We start from the raw sequence: 24,688 nt of genomic DNA, 5'->3' as shown, positions 1-24,688 counted from the left end.
AAAAAAAAAAGGATTTAACTCAAGAGCAATACAAGTTATATTAAGTCACATTTATTTCTATACATTGCTTACCTTCTGATCAAAGCCTTCTGGGGTCAAGAAGAAGTTGTGTAGTGGGACAAAGTAGTTCTCCAGAAGTCCCATAAGGAGGACCAAGTAAACTCCATCAGCAAACTGGGGACAAAAAATTACCAGGAATACATGAGAAACACCACAGAAAAATCAACTTTATATTCAAAAACAGCACCAGATTCTTCTATGGACAGAGTCAAGTGAATTGGACTGAGCTGCAATACCTTATGCAGCCATGGATAAGAGTGGTGCTGTTTAGGTGGGTGCAGGTTGTTTTTTTTTTTTTTTTTTTTTTTCCCATACAACTTTCCAGAAAAAAAATAAAAAACTAAAAATAATCGAACCATGGGCCATCATCAGTGTAAGAGAAAGTGTCTTCATCCTGTTAACATATGAGCCATGCTTTTATAAAATCCTGGACAACCCTATAACTCTAAGCCCTATAAACAGACTGTCAGATTAGAAGTCATCCAAAAGGATTTCCAAACTGTGGACCTCCAGCTGTTGCAAAACTACAACTCCCAGCATGCCCCCACAGCCAACGGTTGTTTTGTAGTTTTGCAACTGGAGGGGCAAGCTGTGCATAACTAGCTTGCCCCCTGACTGGTGAGCAGTTAAGGGGTTAAGAAATATACAGGCAATGTTTTTTAGCCCCCTCCCCCGCCTGTAAAAACTTGTTGCTAACTATAGTGGTATGTCCCATGGGTGGGGGGAAGGAGTGCACCAATCAGGGGTCTAATAGTTTCCCGGGCTTTCAGGGGCCCTCCCCTGGGTATTTATAGCTGTGGTGCCTCCCTTCCCCCCTCAATCTGCCTAGGACCCGGAGTTTTGACTGCTGGCTGGTATGTGTCTGCCCCTTATTTGTGGCCTGGATGGAGCAGGAGGGTGAGGGCTGGCATGCTCCCTTGTGGCTGAGCTGGCCTCCCCTCCTGTTGCACCCTTGGCGGGTTCAGGAGGCTGGCGGACCTCTTATCAGTCCTGCCCTCCTTTCCCACTGTAATCCCTTTGAGCCCTGTCCCGTTCTTTTGCCCTCTCCCCTGCCTGTACTTTGATCCCTCTCTCCGGGGTGCTCCTGGAGCAGGCTCTGATTACCTACTTGCCCCGTCCGTCTCTTTTTTCCCCCCTGTTGCGGTCCTCTTCGTCTGCCTCCCCCCCCCCCTGTTGCGGTCCTTACCATAACCCCCCCCCCCCCCCTCCTGCCTGTTTGTCCCCTCCGCTCTGGAGGTGGCGGCCCCTGGGTGGCTGCTGCTGTTTTAACCCCCTTTAACGTTTGCGCAAATGGACGTTTATTAACGTCCATTTGCGCGTCCCCAGCTATAATCCGCGCTCACATAGTGAGCGCGCATTATAGCTGTTGGGTCCCAGTTGCTATTAGCGACCAGGACCCCTGATAATGCCAGACATCGCCGATCTGGCAGATGTCCGGCATCACCTTTTCAGACGCGGCGATCAAAGTCATCGCCGCGTCTGAAAATGTAATTGAACGCATCCCGGCTGCTCAGCGGGCTGATCGGGACCATCGCGATAAAATCGCGATGTCCCGATCAGCTGGGACGCAGCAGGAGGGTCACTCACCTGCCTCCTGCGCGTCCGCTCCTCAATTGATTGCTCCAAGCCTGAAATTCAGGCTTGAGCAATCAATCATTGATAACACCGATCATTGCCATGTTACTACATGGCAAGTGATCGGTGTCAGGTTCAGTGTGTGCAGTGTTATAGCTCCTAGGGGAGCTATAGCATTGCAAAAAAAAAAAAAAAAAAAAACTGTTGAAGTATTTGAATAGTTAAGTTAATAAAGATCTTTTAACCCTTGCAATTTTACACGTTTGATCACCCCCCTTTTCCCCATCATAAAATAAATAAATAAAAAATAAAATTAATAATAATAAAAAAGAAAAAAAAAAAAAGAAAATAAAAATATCATAATAGTAATGATAAAAAATTAAAATCTATAAATAAAATAATAATACATAAAATACTGTATATTACAACAACATACACATGTGTGGTATCGCCGCGTGCCTACATGTCCGTAGTATAAAAAAATAAATAAATTAATTCATTAATTAAAAAAATTAATAAATAAATATAGTCACTTAAGTCTATGGCGTACGTGTATAATAAAAAAAAAAAACAAAAAAAAAAACATTACAAATTTATTAATTAATGAATAAAATACATAAATAAGTAATATTACTTGAATAAATAAATTTCACAGTCCAAAATAGCGTATTTTTGACCCCTTTTTATACCGTAAATATGAAAAACAGCGATCTCAAACTCTGATCGAAACGACAATGGTACTGCGGACAGCTTCAGATCACAACGCCAACTATATGAGCCCTCATACCGTCCCCACTCCTTTGCCCGGCTCCTTACCCCCACCACACTAGCACTCCCCCCCTGCCCACTGCTGCTGCTCGTGCTCTTCCAGTGCTCCCCATGGTTCTTGCAGCCACTGCGCCCCCCCCCACGCCTCCCCATCACCTCTCTGCCCCGAGTTCCCAACCCCCCCCCTTCCCCCACTGCTGCCGCTGCTGTCCTCCTTCCTCCTGCCTCTCCAATGCCCCCCGTGGAGGGGTAGGGAGTGCTCCCCTGATTTCGTGTTGCTCTTCCCCCCTCTGGGGCCGGATGGGGGCATAGACGTATTTGTCGCCGCTCTCGCTCTGGTCCTGGGGGGCGGCACAGGCGGTGTTTTTTGGGCCTTCTGTTCACCTGCGGGGAGTAGGTGTTTCGGTTCTTCCCGCAGGGTTCTCCCTCGGAGTCCTCTACTGCTGTTTTCCCAGCGTGGTTTCCGGCGCCGTTCCGGGCGGCGGCCGAGTGCCCGCGACCCGGCGGTCTCCAGCGTGCCTTGTCCCACGCCTGCGGCGGTGGTGAAGTGGTTCCTCCCTCTGTTGTGCTTCTCCATTTTCTGGAATTGGTGAGTGTTCTGATGTGGGGCTTTGCCCCTTCCCTGGTTTGTGTGCTTATGGCTACGTCTGTGTAGTGTTCGTCCTTTTGTTCCCGTGTGTTTGTTGAGTTTGGGTCTCGGATATGGGTGTATATCTGTGTTGGTCTCTGGTTGTGAGTTGGGTACGTCTCTTCTTGACGGGGTGCTTTGGTAGGGTATCATTTTCTGCGGTGCGCGCTTGGGTGTGTGGTCTTTTGGCCTTACGCTCTAGGTGGCCGGGGTTTTGCTGACTTAGCTCCCGTAGGCATGTTCCTTTTCCTGAATCGGTGGCTGCCACCCAGTCACGGTTTTGTTTCTTTGGGTTTTCTCCCCCTTTGTTTGGTTTATCTCTCCATCTTAAGTTGTAGTCTCTCTCCGCTGCTCCATTGTCCTAGTATATTTGTCTGCTGTTTTTTCCTGTTTCGCCCAATCTCATGTAGGCATGGGACTCCTGTATGTCGTGCTGGGTGCTTTGGCTGATGTGGCGGAGGGTAGGTTTCGCTTGAGTCTCTGGGGGTAGGTTTTGCTTGTGTCTCCGTTTGTCTTGCCTGTGTGGTTTCTTCTGTTCGTGGTGGTATTCCGGAGGGTGATTCTCCTGTGCTCTACACTTGTTGGGGTGTGGTTTGTTGCTGCAAGGCTGACATGCAAATTTGTGAAGCGTCCATATTTTGTGCTCGCTTCGGCAGCATGTATGTTAAAATTGGAACGATTTTGAGGAGATTAGCATGTCTTCCGCATGCCTTGTTGGCGTTGGTTTGCTGCTTTCCTATGGTCAGGGAGTAATTGCGTTTTCTCTGTTTTGGTTTCTTCAGGGCTCGCTATGTGCCCCGGTTCCGGTCCTTGCTGGTTTACTGAATGGGTGGAATGTGGTTCAGGGCGGAGTTTTTTCCTGCAGGTTGTCTCTGGCCGCCGAGGGTGTGTGGTATCTGTGCCCCCGCATATGTGCCCCTGGTGCACTAAGGGCTGGCGTTCCGGTTGGTTGGGGTTTTTTCAGGCGTGATGCAGTGGACAGGCCTGCTTTCAGTCCCCCGTTGCAGCTCATGGGGAGCTCGCTCTGTTCCCGGGTGTGGCTGGTTTGGTTGGTTGTTGGTGTGGTGTTTTGGTTTTCCAGTGGTGCTGCAGGGTGGTTTACTACTGGGTGTCTTGGTAGTCAGTGGGTTTCTGCCATGCTTGGGTTTTTTGTTTGCGCTTTTTCCTTTGGTGTTGGTTGTGGGACTTTGGGTGCTTGCTTCGGCAGTTCATGTTCTAGGATTGTAACGGTACTGTGTGGGTTGGCGTGGCCCCTGTGCTTGATTGCGCTATAATTTGGTGATGCTTTTCTTTTTTGGGTGTGATTTGAGTGATCGGGGGCGTTTTGTCGGTCTGACATTTGGGGCGTTGTCACTGTTATTATTTCTTTCTTTCGGCTTTCTTCCTGCGCTCGGCTTGTTGCACCTAGTGCTTTGCTGTTTGGAGATAAGGTTTATTTTGCGGCTGTACTCCCTGGGGTCGGTATTGGGTGTTGACGCTTTGTCCCGTTCTCTGGCAGTGGTTCCGGAGGTTGCTCCCTTGGGTGGAGTCGGAAGGTTTGCTCATGTGGCTGTGGAATGGGAGACCACCTCGGGTTCGGGTCCCGGGGTAGGACTGAGTGATACAGTTGTGGTTAAATTTTCGGCCTGTGGGTCATCGTGGAGATTGGTGTATTTCTTGGTCCGCTTTAGTGGCTCCTGCGACTTGGTCGCACTCGCGGTGAGGCGCTTGCGAGTAGTTGGGGTTGGTGTGGAGGCCGGGATGTCTACAGTCAAGGAGGGTCCCGAAGGTTCCAAATGTGTCTGTGGATAGGGGTTTTGTTTTTTGTACCTACAAGGTTCTGCTGTTTGACTTCCTATTTCGTTTTGATAGGCTGTGATAAAAGAAGTTAACTGCTGTGTCTCCTATCCAAGGAGGTTCGAGATTTGGGCTGTATTCTGCATGTATCCAATTAACATTCTTAGTATGTGACGCTGGGTATCTTCACCTGTTCGTGTGAATCACCTACTACTCAGTGCAAAAAAAAAAAAAAAAAAAAGGGTGCTTTCCCACTGTGCTGCGATCCAGTGGGGTGAGGTTGCCGCATGGCGGGGGGTGATTTTTCTTTTCTGCTTTGCGGTTGATGGGATGTTGGTGTATACCTAGGGGCTGGGCCCGTGAGCGGGTGGCCTTGCTGTCGGCGACCGTTTTTTCCTATCAGTTTTTGGGTCGCTTGGTGGCGGCTGTGGGTCGGATTTTTGGTTGTCTCTTTTGCGTCGTTTTTTCTGATCCGAGGTTTTGCGCTGGCTTTTTTCGGGGCTAGGTGGATGGGGCACTTTCTTTCTCCTCGTCTCCTTCCATGACACTTGGTTGTCTGATGTGTTTTTTGGGTGCCTATTTTGTGCGTTTTCAGGTCCGTCGGTCCGAGATTGCTTAGGCGATCTGGGGCACACAGCTTGTGCTGCATGAGGGTCCACGAATGACTGTTTTTTCCGGTTGTCGTCCTATTGTTGACTGGACTGCGGTGGGGGCCTCCCCCCCCCCCTTTTTCTTTTATGCTCCCCACCCTCGATTGTCTGTTTTGGGTTTTGGCTTCTCTTTGTAGGAGGGGGTGTTGTGAGTTTGGGATTCGCTCTCTTTTTGTGTCGGTGTCGGCGGAGAGGGCTCAGTTTCCGGAGAGGGTAGCGCAGCGCGTGGGGCGCGGGCGATCTGCATGTTGCGTTGCTATTTTCGCCCAGTTTGATGTTTCCCACATGTGTTTTTGTTTTGCGAGCGGCTTTCCGCAAGGTGGTGCGAGTGCTGCGGCACTCTTCGGTGTATGGGCGAGTCTGAGAAATGAGTTCACACAAGAGTTAGTGAATACAAAAAATAAAAATAAAAATAAAAATAAAAAAACATAGGACCTGGCAGCAGGTACCTCGGATTTCCTGGAGAGGTTATGTGTTGGGCGAATTTCCTGGAGAGGAAATGTGTTGGGCGACTTTCCTGGAGAGGAAATGTGTTGGGTGTGTTCGGGGGGCTGAGTTGGCCCCAGGTGTTGGCTATCCAGTATCTCTTGGGTGGGGGTCGGAGCCCAGTGTAGGGCTAACTGGTCTCCTCCGTGGCGGTAAGAAGACGGTGAAAGCGGGGTCAACCCGGGGTAGACCTCCACACAGGACAGTGTGGCAGCACCTCTCGGGTTGGCAAGAAGCCAATCGGTGTCTTTGTTACAGTTAAATTGTTATTTATATAAGTAATTTTATAAATAAAGCTTTGGCCGATCCCCACCCACGGAAAAGTTGAATTGTTGTTGTGTCAGTTATTATTTAATTAATTATTGTAGTAAGGGGGAGGGGTAGTTATAGCCTGCTCGGAGCTAATTGGGTCTCAACAGTCTGGAGGGGCAAGCTGTGCATAACTAGCTTGCCCCCTGACTGGTGAGCAGTTAAGGGGTTAAGAAATATACAGGCAATGTTTTTTAGCCCCCTCCCCCGCCTGTAAAAACTTGTTGCTAACTATAGTGGTATGTCCCATGGGTGGGGGGAAGGAGTGCACCAATCAGGGGTCTAATAGTTTCCCGGGCTTTCAGGGGCCCTCCCCTGGGTATTTATAGCTGTGGTGCCTCCCTTCCCCCCTCAATCTGCCCAGGACCCGGAGTTTTGCCCTCCCTCCCTCCCTTTTTGTATCTCTGTTTATTGTAAGTCACAGCTTGGCGGTAAGAAGAAGGTGAAAGCGGGTCAACCCGGGGTAGACCTCCACACAGGACAGTGTGGCAGCACCTCTCGGGTTGGCAAGAAGCCAATCGGTGTCTTTGTTACAGTTAAATTGTTATTTATATAAGTAATTTTATAAATAAAGCTTTGGCCGATCCCCACCCACGGAAAAGTTGAATTGTTGTTGTGTCAGTTATTATTTAATTAATTATTGTAGTAAGGGGGAGGGGTAGTTATAGCCTGCTAGGAGCTAATTGGGTCTCTACAGTCAGCTGGAGGTCCACAGTTTGGAGACCACTGCTATAGAGAATACATAGGTTGAAAGGGGTTATCCAGGATTAGAAAACATAGCAAAGAAACAGCACCACAAGTGTCTTCACACACAAACTGAGGACATGAGGGCGCTGTTTTTGGAACAAAGTATCTGGGTTTAAGGGGCTGTCTTCTTCTCACCATGGACATGAGATTATTAGCTTAAAGGAGTCCTCCGCTTTGTCAGCAGATCCTTCTAGCAAGTAGGTATTGTATAAAGATTCAGATCGCAGATCGAAAATTGCATAGCAATAAGTGTTTAATTTTGCTGCAGCACTCCCGCAGGTCAAATGAAGCGCTACACTTTGCCTATTTACATCAATGGATTGTCTGTGTAAGGCAGGACAGGACAAGTCCTCCCGATAGGGAGACACTCTTGATACTGCACCCCACTTTGGCCAAAGAGACCATTACTTTTAAGCAACAGCACTACACCTGGCCATGGGTGGTAGTGCAGTTCAGCTCCATAAAAGCTGATGAGGCTGAGCGGCAATACCACACATGACCTTTGAACAAACGTGGCGCTGTTTTTGGAAGAAAGACACTTTTTAATTGTATTGTATAAAATTTAGACCTTGGGGAAGCGACAACTTATCTGTAGGCCCCTCCCCCCTGCATGAACCATAGAGAAGGCAAAGGGCACTTTATGATGTACACTCTACCTGTGTCTCCAGCTCCGTGACCTCCAGGTTCAGCTTGTTCAGATGTTTATTCACAAATGTGATCAGTGACTGCAAATATAAAGCGATGACATCACGTGACTGGTCATTACATCATCAGGGAAACCAAAGTCCTGACGCCAGGATGATCGAGCACTTACCTTCTTAACAACACTCAGCTTATCCGGAGCGTGGTCGAAGAGGGTGTCAAAGGCGTCGCGCTCTAAGAGGAGACAAGACGACAACATTCATATTTTATTTCTATATTCATCTAAGAAATCCCAAGAGCACCTAGATCAGTGTTTCCAAACAGAGTGTCTCCAGCTGTTAAAAAAAACTACAACTCCCAGCATGCCCAGAAAGCCATTAATACACATACCCACGTAAAAACTAAATAGTTTTGACTCACCAAATTTTCCCATCATCATCCTATAGAGAAAAAAAAAATTGAGAATTATAAAAACTAAAAAAAATGCAAATGTATAACAATACAAATATTTGTAGCCACAAATTGCCAAATGTCTAATTTTATCTGTAATAAGAAAAATATGAAAAAAAAAAAAAAAAAAGTTAATATATAATATATATATATATATATATATATATATATATATATATATATATATATATATATATATATATATATATATATATATATATATATATATATATATACACAAACACACACACATTTTTTTTTTATTTTTTTTTAACATAATAATAATAATAATAATAATTAGCCATGTTAGAGGGGTGTTTGTGTTCTAGGGATTGACTCCTGGCAACACCTACACCACACAGAGAGCTCCCTTTATTGTTTACCAGGCACAGCGCCATACATTTTGCAGTGGACGTGCCTGGCATTGCAGTTAACCGCACCTTACTTCCATTAAAGTGTATTAGATCAAGCTGCAATACCAGGCACAGCCACTAAAAAATCTATAGCGCTGTTCTTAGGGCATTCTGTGAGGAGTCGTACCCCCACCAAAATGAAACGGATGGCTGAAATGGGTACTCTGGTGGGAATTTTTATTTTATTTGATTTTTAAATCACCTGGAGCCAAAAAGTTAAAACAGATTTGTAAATTACTTCTATTTAAAAAAAAATGTTACCCTTCCAGTACTTATAAGCAGCTGTATGCTACAGAAGAAATTCTTTTCTTTTTGAATTTCTTTATTGTCTTGTCCACAGTGCTCTCTGCTGACACCTCTGTCCGTATCAGGAACTGTCCAGAGCAGGAGAAAATCCCCATAGCAAACCTATGCTGCTCTGGACCGTTCCTGACACGGATAGAGGTATCAGCAGAGAGCACTGTGGACAAGACAAAAAAATTCAAAAAGAAAAGAATTTTCTCTGTAGCATACAGCTGCTAATAAGTACCGAAAGGATTGACATTTTCAAACAGAAGTAATTTACAAATCTGTTTAACTTTCTGGCACCAGTTCATTTTAAAAAAATTAAAAAATATTTTTTCCTTTTTTTCCCACCGGAGTACCCCTATAAGTCCCAAATTCTAGAAAACCCCTTTAGGGGTCTATTCACACTCAGTACAGTATCCTACGCATATTTGACGTGCAGGATTTGAAGCTGCAGATTTTAGAATAAACGAACTGACTGAACACAGCTTCAAATCCTGCACATCAAATCTGCGCAAGACACTGTATGTGTGAATACACCCTTAATCTATTTAAACAAAAGTGATCCACTGTGCCAGACCTAGCACTAGTTCCGCAGGGGCGGAGCATAAACAGAATTCTATGCCCTCAGCTCCACTGTGACATCATCCTTTAAAAGGAGGGGGGGGAAAAATGTATCCCCTCTGCGCAGAATAGGAGATACGTTTTAGATCAGGGGAAGTCCAACCACCCAAAGTGGCGCATCACGACCCCTGCACGAAACGGGGGCCGCAACACCCCCTCCATATATCTCTATGGGAGAGCCGTTCGGCAATCTTCGGCTCTCCGATGGAGATATATGGAGGGGGCGGGGGTCGTGACGCGCTATTCTGGCGGAGAGCTGGGGCTCAGTACAAGAGATCACAAGGGGGCCCCAGCAGTCAGACCCCCGTGATCTAAAACTGGGGATAGGGGATACGTTTTTCTGTAATGTCAGGAATGAGACTTCTCCTTCAAGGCAGTATTTTCCCAACCAATGTGCCTCCAGCTGTTGCAAAACTACAACTCCCAGCATGCCCGGACAGCCAATGGCTGTCCGGGCATGCTGGGAGTTGTAGTTTAGCAAGAGCTGGAGGCACCGTGGTTGGGGAAACACTGCTTTAATGCTGACTAACCCACATGACTGATCTCATCGTGACCGGTCCCCATTACCAACATGGTGACAGCACATAACAGGGGCTCCATATTGCTAATCTACAGCTCCCGGCAGATGGCTCAGTCTCTGGAGCAGAAGCCGTCAGCGACCTATGGATGTCATGATCCGACTCCCACCTCCGGATCACCGCTCATCATTACCCAGCCGCGGCTGGCTGGAGATTACTTAAAAAGCAATTATATTTTAGTCATGTCTCAGTGCCTCCACTGTAACATCTCCGGACGCAATTTCCAGGCTGTCAGTCATGGCGAAGGCATGAGAGGAAGAGCGAGAGTGCAAGCAAGTACAGCGCCGCTTTCTTAAAAAAAAAAAAAAAAAAAAAAAAGAACAGCGCCACATCTGTTCACAGGTTGCGAGCAGTATTACAGCTCAAATTCTATTCACTACAGCTGAGCTGTAATACCAGGCACAACCTGAGAGCAGATGGGGTGCCATTTCTAAGAGGGGGGGGGGGGGTCTAATTTTGTTATAGATTGCTATGCAGCAGCGAACATCTCCCGCTATATATATATAAAGATCAGCGCGGTTCTTTAGCTTACACCTTTGGCTGCAGGGACAAGGGTGCAAGCAGAGGCGTAGCTTGTAGCTTTTGGGCCCCAATGCAAAATCTACAACAGGGCCCCATATGCCAATTATAATACTGGTCTCTTATGGGGCAGATGTGCTTTGTGGCCCCCTTAGGCACCAGGGCCCCAATGCGACTGCTACCTCTATAGCTACGCCCCTGGGTGCAAGGGCTCCTCTTCCTTGCGGGGACAAGGGTGCAAGGGCTCCTCTTCCTTGCGGGGACAAGCGTGCAAGGGCTCCTCTTCCTTGCCGGGACAAGGGTGCAAGGGCTCCTCTTCCCTGCCAGGACAAGGGTGCAAGGGCTCCTCTTCCTTGCCGGGACAAGGGTGCAAGGGCTCCTCTTCCTTGCGGGGACAAGGGTGCAAGGGCTCCTCTTCCTTGCGGGGACAAGCGTGCAAGGGCTCCTCTTCCCTGCCGGGACAAGGGTGCAAGGGCTCCTCTTCCCTGCCGGAACAAGGGTGCAAGGGCTCCTCTTCCCTGCCGGGACAAGGGTGCAGGGGCTCCTCTTCCCTACCGGGACAAGGGTGCAGGGGCTCCTCTTCCCTGCCGGGACAAGGGTGCAAGGGCTCCTCTTCCTTGCCGGGACAAGGGTGCAAGGGCTCCTCTTCCCTGCCAGGACAAGGGTGCAAGGGCTCCCCTGGCTGCCAGGACAGTGTAAGTGCTGGCACAATAAGTGACATTGGTGCTTACTCTGTTGTGGTCGTCAGCTCCTCGGTCACGTGGTTGGTCTGCAGGAGGCCTTCTCGCTTCTGAAACACAAAAGGCAGGAAATTCAGTAATGCAGGCTAGCTGGGAGTAGTAGTTCTTCAGCGATGTAGATGGTGATGTCACGTTCCCCACCTTCTATACAAATCCAAATATTACAGTCTTTTCAGCACAGAGAGGAAATGTTGCACTTTTTAGGCAGATGAATGAGTAGTTGGTCACTGTCCCTTTAACAATCACCTCCTTAGTGGATATACTGAAGAGAAAGGCTCTAATGCACCCTTTATACACTTTAGTGGAGTTGCTAGTAGGAACACAGTTGCTAAAGCACAATTTGTTCCAACGCTACTGAGGAAGGTCTACATAGGTTGGCTTACTGGGGTGCAAATACTTTTACCCACTTATCGTGTTGCGGCACATTACCCTACATGTGTAGGCAGGAAAATTCTGTGATTTATCAACCATACGGCATCAATTTCGACCGCCAGGAAGTGTATGCAGAGGGGCACTTGCACAGCATTCTTCTCCTCTGACTAGACCAGTGGTCTGTTAAAGGGGTACTCAGACGAAAAACAGCTTATCCCCTATCCAAAAGGAAAAGGGATAAGACGTCTGATTGCGGGGGAGAGGGGGGGGGGTTGCTCAGCTGGGGACTTTTGCGATACCTGGGCTGGCAGCGTCAGCGTCCGGAACACGGAAGCTTGGAGCTTCCGCGTTTGTGACGTCCTACCACGCCCCCTCCATTCAGGTCTATGGGAGGGGGCGTGATGGCTAGTACAGCTAGCCTTCATGTCCCCTCCCATAGACATGAATGGAGGGGGCGTGGCGGCTGGAGTTCGCTCCGCGTACGGTTGACTGGGGTGTCGCAGCAGAGATTGCGGGGGTCCCCAGCGGCAGGACCCCCCACGATCAGACATCTTATCCCCTATACTTTGAATAGGGGATAAGATGTTTTCCGGCAGAGTACACCTGTTAACTGTGGCCCTCCAGATGTTTTAAAACTACAACTCCCAGCATGCCCAGATACCAGTCTATTCATCACATTCCCCCTTCTTTGTATGGGTTGCTTGCAATCAAACCTAACATCTAAAGCAGTGTTTTCCAACCAGGATGCCCCCAGCTGTTGCAAAACTACAACTCCCAGAATGCCTGGACAGCCGTTGGCTGTCCGGGCATGCTGGGAGTTGTAGTTTTGCAACAGCTGGAGACACCCTGGTTGGGAAACACTGGTCTAAGGACTCATTTACAACCTCCAAGCCTCTGCCTGTATCATTGAGATGTCACTTCTCTTTCCCGTATAAATGACTTTGACAGAGATCTTACGCCATTGTTTTCATTCACTTTTAAAGATCCCCGCTCTGGTAAGTAATGAATAACTACGACCAGGGGAGAAAACAATTGAGATCCAGAAACCACAAGGCATTTCCAATTGAAAACTCAATTTAAAAATATATATATATATATATATAAAAAAAAAAAAAAAAAAAAAAAAAGCTATTTAATAGCAGGAATACTTGGAGGACTGATGGAACGTGCGCTGCAACAGAGTTCAGGAAAATCGTGGACGTTTTCCTGTTGTCCTCTGCTGCCATCTAGTGGTGGTTTGTAAACATTGCTCATGTACAATTTGATGATTTTTTTTTTTTTTATTTTTTTTTTTACAGGCGGCAACATTCCATGAAAAAGACAAGAAGATTTCCCTGCTCTTTTTCAATAATTCGGTATCAGAGCAGGCGCGTGTTCGGCTGTCTTACCTTCACAACCACCACCTGTACAGACACGTGTTCAGGAAGTCGAATAGGAGCTCGGAAATGCATGGCCATGGCTACCAGAAGGTGCAGAATGGCAACCAGGTTCTTCCCGTGAATTGCTTCAGGTATAAAATGGGAGAATCGATTATTGTGGTTATATGTTAGATTATAATATTATTATTTTTTATTATTATTAAAAAACTAAAATAATAATAAGTTCCAATTTACAGTAACATTTGCATAAGCAGAACAGTAAATGTAAAATACAAATATATGATAAAAATTTATATATATATATATATATATATATATATATATATATATATATATATATACATACATACATACACACACATACGGTGCAAGGGGGTTCAAGGAATCCTTGTGAATTTGTGACGCCGGGGCACTGTTAGTCTATACATGGTCTGTCTGGTCCGAGGTGGAGACAGCGTCTCCTGGGCCAGGCACGGGGGCAAAAAATACACCGACGTCAAGTCACGGATAACTGTCTTTTACTGAGACAGGTGTAAATGGTACAACACACGCAGTACAGAGCAGAAGGGATGCAGTGTAACCCTTGGGAGCCCTGTTGTTTTGCTGGGACTTATGGTGCTTTTCACCCACTTATATTAGATAACCTTGAGACTTGGAGATATCCTATGCTGACTAGGGTTCTGCTAAGGTCCAATTTCACTGACCCAGCCAGGGTATGACTCCCCAACTGTATGGGGAACACTTGCAGAATGGGGGAGCTGATTTGATCATGAGATTTTCTTCAGGCTAACCACACTTCTTCCACCTCCTTTCCACACTGAACTCAGACTAGAACTGCACTGCCTTGGACAACTCCCCCCCCCCCCCCCCCCCTACATTATATACAGGAGAATTTGGGGGTTCCCATTGGGCAGAGAAGGTCACCTGATTACTCTGCATCTCCTTCTTAAAGGGGCAATACATTTATCATACAAAAAACAGTGAATAGAACAGTAAAGTGCATGAACATGGCAAACATTCTAACAGAGGGCCCAACAGAGGAGCAGCAGGCACGCCAGGGGAGACCCGCAGCCCACAGGACAGCCTTTGGTGCTGGGACACCATATATAAAAATTAAAAAATATATTTTAAATTATTAATTAATTAATTTATTTATTTTCTCACTTTCAACACTCCTGCTCCCTTTCATTGTCAGTAGAGATGAGCGAACTTACAGTAAATTCGATTAGTCATGAACTTCTCCTCTCGGCAGTTGATGACTTTTCCTGCATAAATTAGTTCAGCTTTCAGGTGCTCCCGTGGGCTGGAAAAGGTGGATACAGTCCTAGGAGACTCTTTCCTAAGACTGTATCCACCTTTTCCAGCCCACCGGAGCACCTGAAAGCTGAACTAATTTATGCAGTATAAGTCATCAACTGCCGAGCCGAGAAGTTCGTGACGAATCGAATTTACTGTAAGTTCGCTCATCTCTACTTGTCAGGTTGCTAAAGTGTTGTCATATTTTTTGCTGATCTCTATCATAACGTTCTATACATGATAAAATGACCGTCGCCACTTATCGACTCACAGTCAACGTTCCAGCGTATGGCCCACCCCTGAGGTCTCAGAAACTCCTGAACGTCGTCCAGGATGGTCTGCAGCTTCTGTTTCTGTCCGATCTCGGACTGTGTCACCTCGGCAACATTCAGTTTCTGGCCGGACAGTTTCTCTGCAAAAAAAACAACAAACAAACATCAGATTTTCTTAAAATTAAAGGGGTACTCCGCTGCTCAGTGTTTGAAACTGTTCCGAATGCTGGAGACGACGCTCGTGACGTCATAGCCCAGTCCCCTCAATGCAAGTCTATGGGAGGGGGCGTGACAGCGTCTTTAGGGGGCGTGGCCGTGACATCAGGCCTCAGTCTCAGAGGCAGCGCCCTGCACAGAACGCCGGGAGCTGCACAGAGATTGCGGGGGTCCCAGCTGCAGAACCCCTGCGATCATACATCTTATTGTGATAGCCTGGGGGAGTAGGGTATATGGGGTGTAGCTATGCGGTGACCTAAGGGTGTATAGTTAAAGAGGTTATCCAGGAAAAAACTGGCTCCAGAAAGTTAAACAGATTTGTAAATTACTTCTATTAAAAAATCTTAATCTTTTCAGTACTTATGAGCTTCTGAAGTTTAGGTTGCTCTTTTCTGTCTAAGTAATCTCTGATGACACGTGTCTCGGGAAACGCCCAGTTTAGAAGAGGTTTGCTATGGGAATTTGCTTTTAAACTGGGCGTCTCCCGAGACAGGTGTCAGAGATTACTTAGACAGAAAAGAACAACCTAAACTTCAGAAGCTCATAAGTACTGAAAGGATTAAGATTGTAGAAGTAATTTACAAATCTGTTTAACTTTCTGGAACCAGTTGATATATATAAAAAAAAAGTTTTTTCCTGGAATACCCCTTTAACCCTTTCTATTGGCGACGCCAGGGTGAGGGCTCCTCGGCAATGCTTGTCCTACCGCCACCCTTCCCAAGAGCGATAGGGAGGTATAGAATAATTGAATGTCCACAACCGGAGAGTTTGCTGAAAACTGTTGGAACTTTACTGAAGATTTTCTGCAAGCTTCATAACCGGAACAGTCTCTATACATGCAAATTCTCTTGGAGATTGACAAAGGTTGGAACCTTAAGCAATTTATAGTCTTTAGGATGATATGCGCTGTTCCACTGGATTTAGGGGATTTTGTTGCGGTCCAGTAGTCACGCTAGCTTTAGCGGGGATTAGTTTAGAACTCAAGGTTTAGGTTCTGCTGAGGCCGGCAGGTTTTCTGGCCTAGCTTGTCTTTGAAAGTTGTGCAGATCCGTCCTGCTAGTCCGGCATCCACGAGAGCAGCAACACAAGAGAGCGATAATTGGCTACAGCTCCCTTATATGGGCAGGGGCTGGACTAGAGCTAATTGGTCCAATACTTGTGTCAATCACCATTACAAAGGGTTATGGGTAGCATGTGAACCAAGGACCTCCAAAAAGGTCCTCCAACATACCATAGAGGATATTAACATAGTCACATGACCGAAGGTCCTGAGACACTAACAAGGTAAGTACTCTATACATCATCTTAAATACGCACATTATTACATATATAAACTATAGAATTAGAGTAGAAGGAGGTGACTAGGGGCTGTCCCACCTGGGGACCCTACCTGAGCGTAGTAACTCTGACTTTGGGGACCACCACACTAGGTACGGTATGCAATACGGTACCGGGACACCACATTATCTGCTATCCCTTGGATAAGGGATAAGATGTATAAGGCCGGAATACCCCTACCCACTTATCCCCTACCCACAGGAGCTGATCACGGGGGGGGGGGGGGGGTCTGACCTCTGGGGACCACCGCAATTACTGGGACGGGACCCGACTCCCGGTGAGAAGCGCGTGCTGCAGCCTGCGCATGCTCTAACCATTAGCGCTGCCACAGAAATGAAGGGAGCGCGTGCCGTTTACCGGTTGACAACATACGCTCCGGCTCCCGTCCTGGTGATCAAGGGGGAGCACCAGCGGTCGGACCCCCCGCAATCTGCTATTTAACCCCTATCCTGTGGATATTTATTAGTTATTGTTCGCCGGAGTACTCCTTTAACTCCTATTCATTGCAGCTGCCAGAATGCGCACACGCGCGCCCGCTGCGGTTACGGTTTTACAATTTTAGTCACCTAGAAGCTTCTGCAAGACCTGTCCGTCATAAAAATCTTCCTCCAGGTTCTTCACTATTATGCGCTCCTCCACCAGTTCCTCATTAATCCAGTCTATAAGGACCTGTGGATACAAGGGAAAAAATTATGTTACAGATTTGGGCTTATGTATTGTGTAACTGATCTCTGATCTCATCACCCCCAGAGGCGTTTTCTTCTGTGCTCACCGTCGCCCCCTACAGCACTAATGTCAATGGTTCAACAATGAAAGGGGTTGAGCAGGATTCGAAAAAACACTTTCTTGCAAAACAGCGCCACTCCTGTCCACAGGTTGTGTGTAGTATTGCAGCTCGGTCCCATTTTCTTCAATAGAGCCGAGCTGCAATACCAGATACAACCTGTGGACAGGAGTGGTGCTGTTTTGCAAGAAAGTGTTTTTCTAATCCTGGACAACCCTTTGAAATATGACAGTCTCTACTACCCCAGTACTAAAAAAGGAGCCTAACACTGCCCCCATGGGAAAGAATCATTAAAAGGGGTACTCCAGTGGAAAACATTTTATTTATTTATTTTTAATGAACTGGTGCCAGAAAGTTAAACAGATTTGTAAATTACTTCTATTAAAAAAAATCTTTACCCTTCCAGTACTTTTTAGCAGCTGTATGCTACAGAGGAAATTCTTTTCTTTTTTCATTTCTTTTTTGTCATGTCCACCGTGCTCTCTGCTGACACCACTGTCCGCGTCAGGAACTGTCCAGAGCAGCATAGGGGATTTTCTCCTGCTCTGGACAGTTCCTGACACGGACAGAGGTGTCAGCAGAGAGCACTGTGGACAAGACAAAAAAGAAATTAAAAAAGAAAAGACTTTCCTCTGTGGCATACAGCTGCTAAAAAGTACTGGACGGGTAAAGATTTTTTTTAAATAGAAGTAATTTACAAATCTGTTTAAACTTTCTGGCACCAGTGTATTTAAAAAAAATAAATAAATAAAAAAATGATTTCCACCGGAGTACCCCTTTAAATGGGCACTGTCACAAACTTTATTTTTTGATATGTTGTAGTACTTATGTACTACAACATATCTATAATATACTTTTTTTTTTTTATTAAAATTGTTTAATTTACATTTAAAAACCGGCCACTAGGGGTCTCCCTCCTAGTGGCCGGCTGCAGCCTGGCGTGACGTCATGCCTGAAAAAGGAATGATGCGGCCGGGCATCGGTCCTTTTTCATTCAGCCTGCGCTCGCTCCCTGCCTGTCAATCAGACAGGCAGGGAGCGAGCGCACTGGCTGGGAGGCCACTCCTCCCGCACATCGCCGCCGCCGCTGTCCCTGCACTCCCGCTGCCGGACTCTGCAGTAAGTGTAATGGGGGAGTTGTGATGGAGGGAACGGGGTATGGAGGGGGGGGGGGGGGAGGGAGACGGAGGGGGACGGGCTAGCGACGCATGTAACTAACAGTTTATCTACACAGGGTGCCTCCAGCTGTTTCAATACTACAACTCCCAGCATGCCCTGACAGCTAATAGATGGAGGCACCCTGTGTAGATGAACTAAGGGCGGAAGTCCGCCCCCCCCAGCAGGCATCAGTGACGTGGTGCCTGCTGGGGAAGTCTGCCTGTTAGTGAGCACACTGCCAGGCAGACAAAAGGCATTTTTAATATAGTAAAAATAAAAATTTAAAGCAGGGAGGGGGTTAGGGATAGATGGGCAATAGGCAACGACAGAAAAAAAAAAAAATTAGGATGGTGGGAGCTACCCTTTAACCATCTGATTATATTAACTTCTATCAATGGTATGCTATAGAATAAACCAAAAACACCATAAGACTGTGTGTCCAGCCGTTGCAAAACTACAACTCCCAGCAAGCCCGGACAGCCGAAGGCTGTCCGGGCATGCTGGGAGTTGTAGTTTTGCAACAGCTGGAGGCACCCTGTTTGGGAAACACTGCTCTAGGGTGATGTAGTATCCCACCGGGGTTGTCACAGTGCCACACTTGTCTTCAGGTTGTTTGTGCTATTGCAGCTCAGCTCTATTTGATAGGCAGTACCAGGCGCCATCACCGTATATAAATACACCTTGTTTTCACCTTTATAAGCTCCTTGAACTTTGCTTCTTCTTTGGAATTGGGGTCGATCATGGTCCGCTCCTCGTTCTCCTCTGTGCGGTCACAAAAACAAAGAATCAGTCAGAGACATTGCAGCCGCCTCGTCCATAATAATGTAATGGGATAAACAAATATAAGAGGAAGCATAAGGGCACACAGCGTCCCCGGAAAAGATTTATCAACATCAGGTGAGCGTGACCTCATTTTAGTTCCATATTGGAATTTAGGGATATAAAAAGAGGAAGTTTAAAAAAAAAAAAATAATAAATAAATAAATATACATATATATATATTTATATTTGATTAATAATAATAATAAATAATAATAATAATAATAATAATAATAATAATAATATAAAAAGGGGTACTCTGGTGGAATTTTTTATTTTTTATTTTTAAATCAACTGGTGCAAGAAAAGTTAAACAGCTTTGTAAATGACTTCTATTAAAAAAAAAAAAAAAATCTTAATCCTTCCAGTACTTATTAGCTGCTGAATACTACAGAGGAAATTATTTTCTTTTTGGAACACAGAGCTCTCTTCTCACATCACGAGCACATTGCTGCTCTGCTGACATCTCTGTCCATTTTAGGAACTGTCCAGAGCAGCATATGTTTTCTATGGGGATTTTCTCCTACTCTGGACAGTTCCTAAAATGGACTGAGGTGTCAGCAGAGAGCACTGTGCTCGTGATGTCAGCAGAGAGCTCTGTGTTCCAAAAAGAAAATACATTTCCTCTGTAATATTCAGCAGCTAATAAGTACTGGAAGGATTAAGATTTTTTGATAAAAGTAATTTACAAATCTGTTTAACTTTCCGGCACCAATTGATTTACAATGGCCTCAATATACAATAGTTTCAACATACAATGGTCTTTTCTGGACCATTGTAACTTGAAACCAGACTCAGTATACAATGTACAGATCTGTGTATCCGGACCTAAAACCGCGGTATACCACAGTTTTAGTTCGTCTGGTCAGATACAGGGCAAAAATGAGCCAACTGGAGTCCCTATCTGACTCCGGTCGGCTCATTCAAATGAATGAGATACATATGCAAGAAATGTAGTGTGAACCCAGCCTTACTGAAGCGTATGCACTGACTGGTGTCTGGTAGCGCCCCCTACAGTACAGGGAGGTATTACATGTTCTGTACTCTTTACCTTTATTACTGAAGTGTATGCACTGACTGGTGTCTGGTAGCACCCCCTACAGTACAGGGAGGTATTACACGTTCTGTACTACTCTTTACCTGTATTACTGAAGTGTATGCAATGCCTGGTGTCTGGTAGCGCCCCCTACAGTACAGGGAGGTATTGCATGTTCTGTAGTCTTTACCTGTATTACTGAAGTGTATGCAATGCCTGGTGTCTGGTAGCGCCCCCTACAGTATAGGGAGGTATTACATGTTCTGTACTCTTTACCTGTACCAGGGTTAGGTGCTCCTTTGGACACCAGGTGAGGGCGGTTCCATGTTACTTTTTTAGGACATTGTGTACTGTACAGGACCCTGAAGAAGCTCCTGTCCTCTACATAGACAGTGATTACAGCTCCCAGCAGATCTTTATTACTTTTATATTTATGGATTTGCTGTATCTCTATAGTTCTCTACTTATTTTTCTTTAATCCTCACTTTTTCCTATTTTTGGATGACATATTGGGGGCTTTAGAATCAATTACCAGGTTTCCATAAAGTTATGGTTTCAACATACTGTACAATGGTCCTGGTGAGGGACCACTGTATAAACAATGGAAAGGGAATGAATGTTATCGAAATCTCAAACATGTAGTATTCACTTTGGCCACTAGAGGTCGCACAAATACATCAATTGTATATAGATTGTTTATAGAAGTCACATGTCATCAGATTCATTTATACGCACTTTAGTCAGGTGATTTTTTTTTTTTCCTTTTGTTCATCTCATGTCTTTCTATTTCAATTTTTTTATTTATGTATTTATTTTAAAAAAAAATTTGGGGGGTGCAAGGAGAGAACAAAACATTCCAATATACTCTAAGTTTAAATTCCATTGTCAAAATCTCTGTTTGATGGTAGTAAAAAAATAAATAAAAAAAGGGGGAATATTCTTGTTTGGGTTGGAAAATTGTACAGAAAAAAAAAGAAAAAAAAAATATATTATATATATATATATATATATATATATATATATATATATATATTATATAAATACAAAATATAAATACATAAATTGATTAAAATACATACAAATAAAAAAATACATAAATTAAATATAAATAAATACAAATAACAAAATAAAATGCATACAAATTCATTGAAAATACATCAATAAAAAATGTAATAGAAATAAAAAAATATAAATAAAAATAAAATACAAATATACATTAAAAAAATACAAATACATTAAAATATAAATATATCAATAAAAATAAAATATATCAATACAAAAATAAAAAAATAAAAAACACAAACAAATACATAAAAAAATACAAATAAATAACAAAAATAATAAAAAATAAATCAAAAATGAAAAAAATAAAATGAATCCTGCTCTTGTGACATGACAGGTAATGGTGTTGACAGGCGGCCATTAGAGTCGTGCGAACTTACAGTAAATTGGCTCGTAGCGAACCTCGCAGCTCGGCTGTTGATTACTTTAGTCTGTGTAAAATAGTTCAGCTTTCTAAGGGTTCTGGTTGCCTGGAAAAGTCCTGGATGACAGTCTTAGGTCTCCTAGGTCTGTATCCACCTTTTCCAGGCAACTGGAGTCCTTGGAAAGCTGAACTAATTTACGCAGACTAAAGTAATCAACAGCCGAGCTGCGAGGTTCGCTACGAGCCAATTTACTGTAAGTTCGCACGACTCTATTGGCCATACTAAGTACACTATAGGCGCTAAGGCAATGCTGCCCAACCTGTGACTCAAAACTACAACTCCCAGCATGCCCAGACAGCTAAAAGGCAACTATACCGTACCGAGTAGGGTGTCCTCCGGGTGGATGTCAATGGTGCTGGGGGACATTGGGGCGTTGATGGCGTTCCTGCCTTCATCCTGGAGGTCGCTCACTGCCGGAACAAACAGAACAGTTGTAAAACTTAAAGGGGGGGGGGGACAGAAATAAAGTAAGGCTGGGTGCACACTGTGGAATTTCCGGGCAGAATCTCTGGCGGAGATCAAGCCGGCGGCACTAGGACCGCACTGGCTGCATTGCCGTCCCCATAGATGTCAATGTATTTCTGAGCAGATCTCCCAAAAGATCCACCCAGAAATGCATTGCCGTCTATGGGGACGGCAATGCAGTCCGTTCGGTCTTAGTGCCGACGGCTAAATCTCCGGCAGAAATTCTGCCCAGAGATTCCGTAGTGTGAACCTAGCCTAAGCTGTACGCCCTCCACTTGGTATACAATCCGTCAGTATACGTTTATATGGATTCCTATGGGCTATGTTTTCTACAGCAGTTCAGCCCCTGTGATTTTTTTTCCCCCCAATTCTAGACCACCCCTTTAAAAAAAAGGTACTCCGGTGGAACACTTTTTTTTTTCCAAATCAACTGGTGCCAGAAAGTTAAACAGATTTGTAAATCACTTCTATTAAAAAAAAATAATAATCTTAATCCTTCCAATACTTATTAGCTGCTGAATACTACAGAGGAAATTCTTTTCTTTTTGGAACACAAAGCTCTCTGCTGACATCACGAGCACAGTGCTCTCTGCTGACATCTCTGTCCATTTTAAGAACTGTCCAGAGTAGGAGAAAATCCCCATAGCAAACATATGCTGCTCTGGACAGTTCCTAAAATGGACAGAGATGTCAGCAGAGAGCACTGTGCTCATGATGTCCGCAGAGAGCTCTTTGTTCCAAAAAGAAAAGAATTTCCTCTGTAGTATTCAGCAGCTAATACGTGCTGGAAGGATTAAGATTTTTTTAATAGAAGTAATTTACAAATCTGTTCAACTTTCTGGCACCAGTTGATTAAAAATAAATAAAAAAGTAAAAATATTTTCCACCGGAGTACCCCTTTAATAGAATGACTGGGCCATACTATAGATCTGTGTATGTCTATACCAGTGTTTTCCAACCAGGGTGCCTCCAGCTGTTGCAAAACTAAAACTCCCAGCATGCCCAGATAGCATAGGTTTGCTATGGGGATTTTCTCCTGTTCTGGACAGTTCCTGATATGGGCATCAGGTGTCAGCAGAGAGCACTTTGAGCAAGACAAAAAAGAAATCCAAAAAGAAAAATAATTTCCTCTGTAGCATACAGCTGCTAATAAGTACTGGAAGGGTAAAGATTTATTAATATAAGTAATTTACAAATCTGTTTAACTTTCCGGCACCATAGCTCTGATCTCATAGACTTCCCGTCACAGTGTTTCCCAACCAGCGTGCCTCCAGCTGTTGCAAAACTACAACTCCCAGCATGCCCGGACAGCCTTTGGCTGTCCGGGCATGCTGGGAGTTGTAGTTTTGCAACAGCTGGAGGCACCCTGGTAGGAAAACACTGGTCTGTACCCTGCTATGGGCCCATTGTGTACATCTGATTTAAGTGCATGCATACAGGCCTGTAATATGGAACCAAGAGGATTCAGTATTTGGCAGACCCCATGTTGGCACCAAAGCAGCAATTCCTAATCTGATCCCAAAACTCTCACCCACCCCCAAAGCATAATGCCCCCACAAATCCTCCAAACCTGTCTTTTCTCCAGCCCCAGCCGCCTCCTTCTTGCGTTTCCTGCACAGAAGCCCCGACATGGTGGTCCCAGATTTGGGAAGAAGGGGGTCAAGCCAAAAGGAACAGCAATAAGAGACGGCAGCCGGGTTATTTTTGACCGGGTGATGCCTTGACAGGGGCCGGGCAGAGTGGAGGGGTCTGGACAGCTGGCAATAAAAAAAAAGAGGAGCCGTCACCAGCTCAGGAGGGGGGGGCGTCCAATGACGGGGACAAGAAATAATGGGACAACGTGGTTATGGAGCTGGAGCGGCTGTGGTGGAGTACAAATGGCTGCAGGGAGGAGAGGCTGGAGGGGTGCGCTGTGCAGACGACGGTGCCAGGAGCGGTGCCAGCTGCTATGCAGTAGAATCAGCGCAGGACGGAGATGCTGTGGTCTGTGCCCAGGCTGCAACCAAACTCATATACAGCGAAACTGCCTGTACCCACAGCAGTGTTTTCCCAAACAGTGCACCTCCAGCTGTTGCAAAACCTCAACTCCCAGCATGACGAGACAGCCAACACTGACCCAGAGGTTAGTAGAAGGGTCTCACAAAACGTTTTTAACCCTTTAAAGCTACGGTCACATGGGCGGATTACCTGCGGAATTTCCGCTGCGGAAAATCCGCAGCAGATTTTGCTACCATTGACTTCAATGGGTCATCAGAAAATCCGCAATAGAGGCAGTTTTGCAGATTTTCCCTCAGACCCATTGAATTCAATGGTAGCAGATTATCTGCAGCAAATACGCTGCGGAAATTCTGCAGGTAATCCGCCCGTGTGAACGTACCCTAAAAGTGCACAGATTTGCTCGGACAACATAGGACAGTAAGGATTTTTTTTTTTTCTTCATGAAAACCAATTTGCAACTGGCATAGCCTGTGTTCCAGCTACCAGCCCTAAGGGCGCATTCACACCACGGAATTTACGATGCAGCAGCCTTCTGCATGGTGCACGTTGTAGAACGTCTGCTGAATCCGCTCGGAAATGTATTTCCGTCAGCGCCGACTAAAACAGACAGACAATCTTGCCGACGCCAGCTGTGCTCCTAAAGGGGTACTCTGGAGGGGGGGAAAAAAATTAAAAATCAACTGGTGTCAAAAAGTTATACAGGTTTGTAAATTACTTCTATAGAAAAATCTTAATCTTTCCTGTACAGAGGTGGCAGCAGAGAGCACTGGGGTCAGACTTGAAAGAACTACATAACCTCCTCTGGAGCATTCAGCAGC

At 45.4% G+C, this 24,688-nt stretch overlaps 1 protein-coding gene across 4 annotated transcripts in view; it reads right to left on the bottom strand.

The window, feature by feature from the left end:
• PARVB (parvin beta) overlaps positions 1-24,688 on the bottom strand; it is a 55,282-nt gene that overhangs the window by 17,496 nt on the left and 13,098 nt on the right. For 3 of the 4 annotated variants that reach the window (XM_056517426.1, XM_056517429.1, XM_056517427.1), the window contains exons 2-11: positions 21,728-21,817; positions 18,757-18,827; positions 16,690-16,792; positions 14,569-14,709; positions 13,011-13,126; positions 11,242-11,300; positions 8,062-8,081; positions 7,814-7,875; positions 7,656-7,724; positions 73-174 (exon numbers count right to left, since the gene is read on the bottom strand). In XM_056517426.1, the coding sequence (XP_056373401.1) occupies positions 73-174; positions 7,656-7,724; positions 7,814-7,875; positions 8,062-8,081; positions 11,242-11,300; positions 13,011-13,126; positions 14,569-14,709; positions 16,690-16,792; positions 18,757-18,827; positions 21,728-21,817 (833 nt within the window). Of the gene's footprint in view, positions 1-72; positions 175-7,655; positions 7,725-7,813; positions 7,876-8,061; positions 8,082-11,241; positions 11,301-13,010; positions 13,127-14,568; positions 14,710-16,689; positions 16,793-18,756; positions 18,828-21,727; positions 21,818-23,442; positions 23,977-24,688 lie in introns of those variants that run through there. The other variant, XM_056517428.1, reaches the window with a different exon arrangement.

The sequence above is a fragment of the Hyla sarda genome, chromosome 4, assembly GCF_029499605.1.
Source record: "Hyla sarda isolate aHylSar1 chromosome 4, aHylSar1.hap1, whole genome shotgun sequence".
Taxonomy (NCBI): Eukaryota; Metazoa; Chordata; class Amphibia; order Anura; family Hylidae; genus Hyla; species Hyla sarda.
This window is presented reverse-complemented; position numbering and strand designations above follow the sequence as displayed.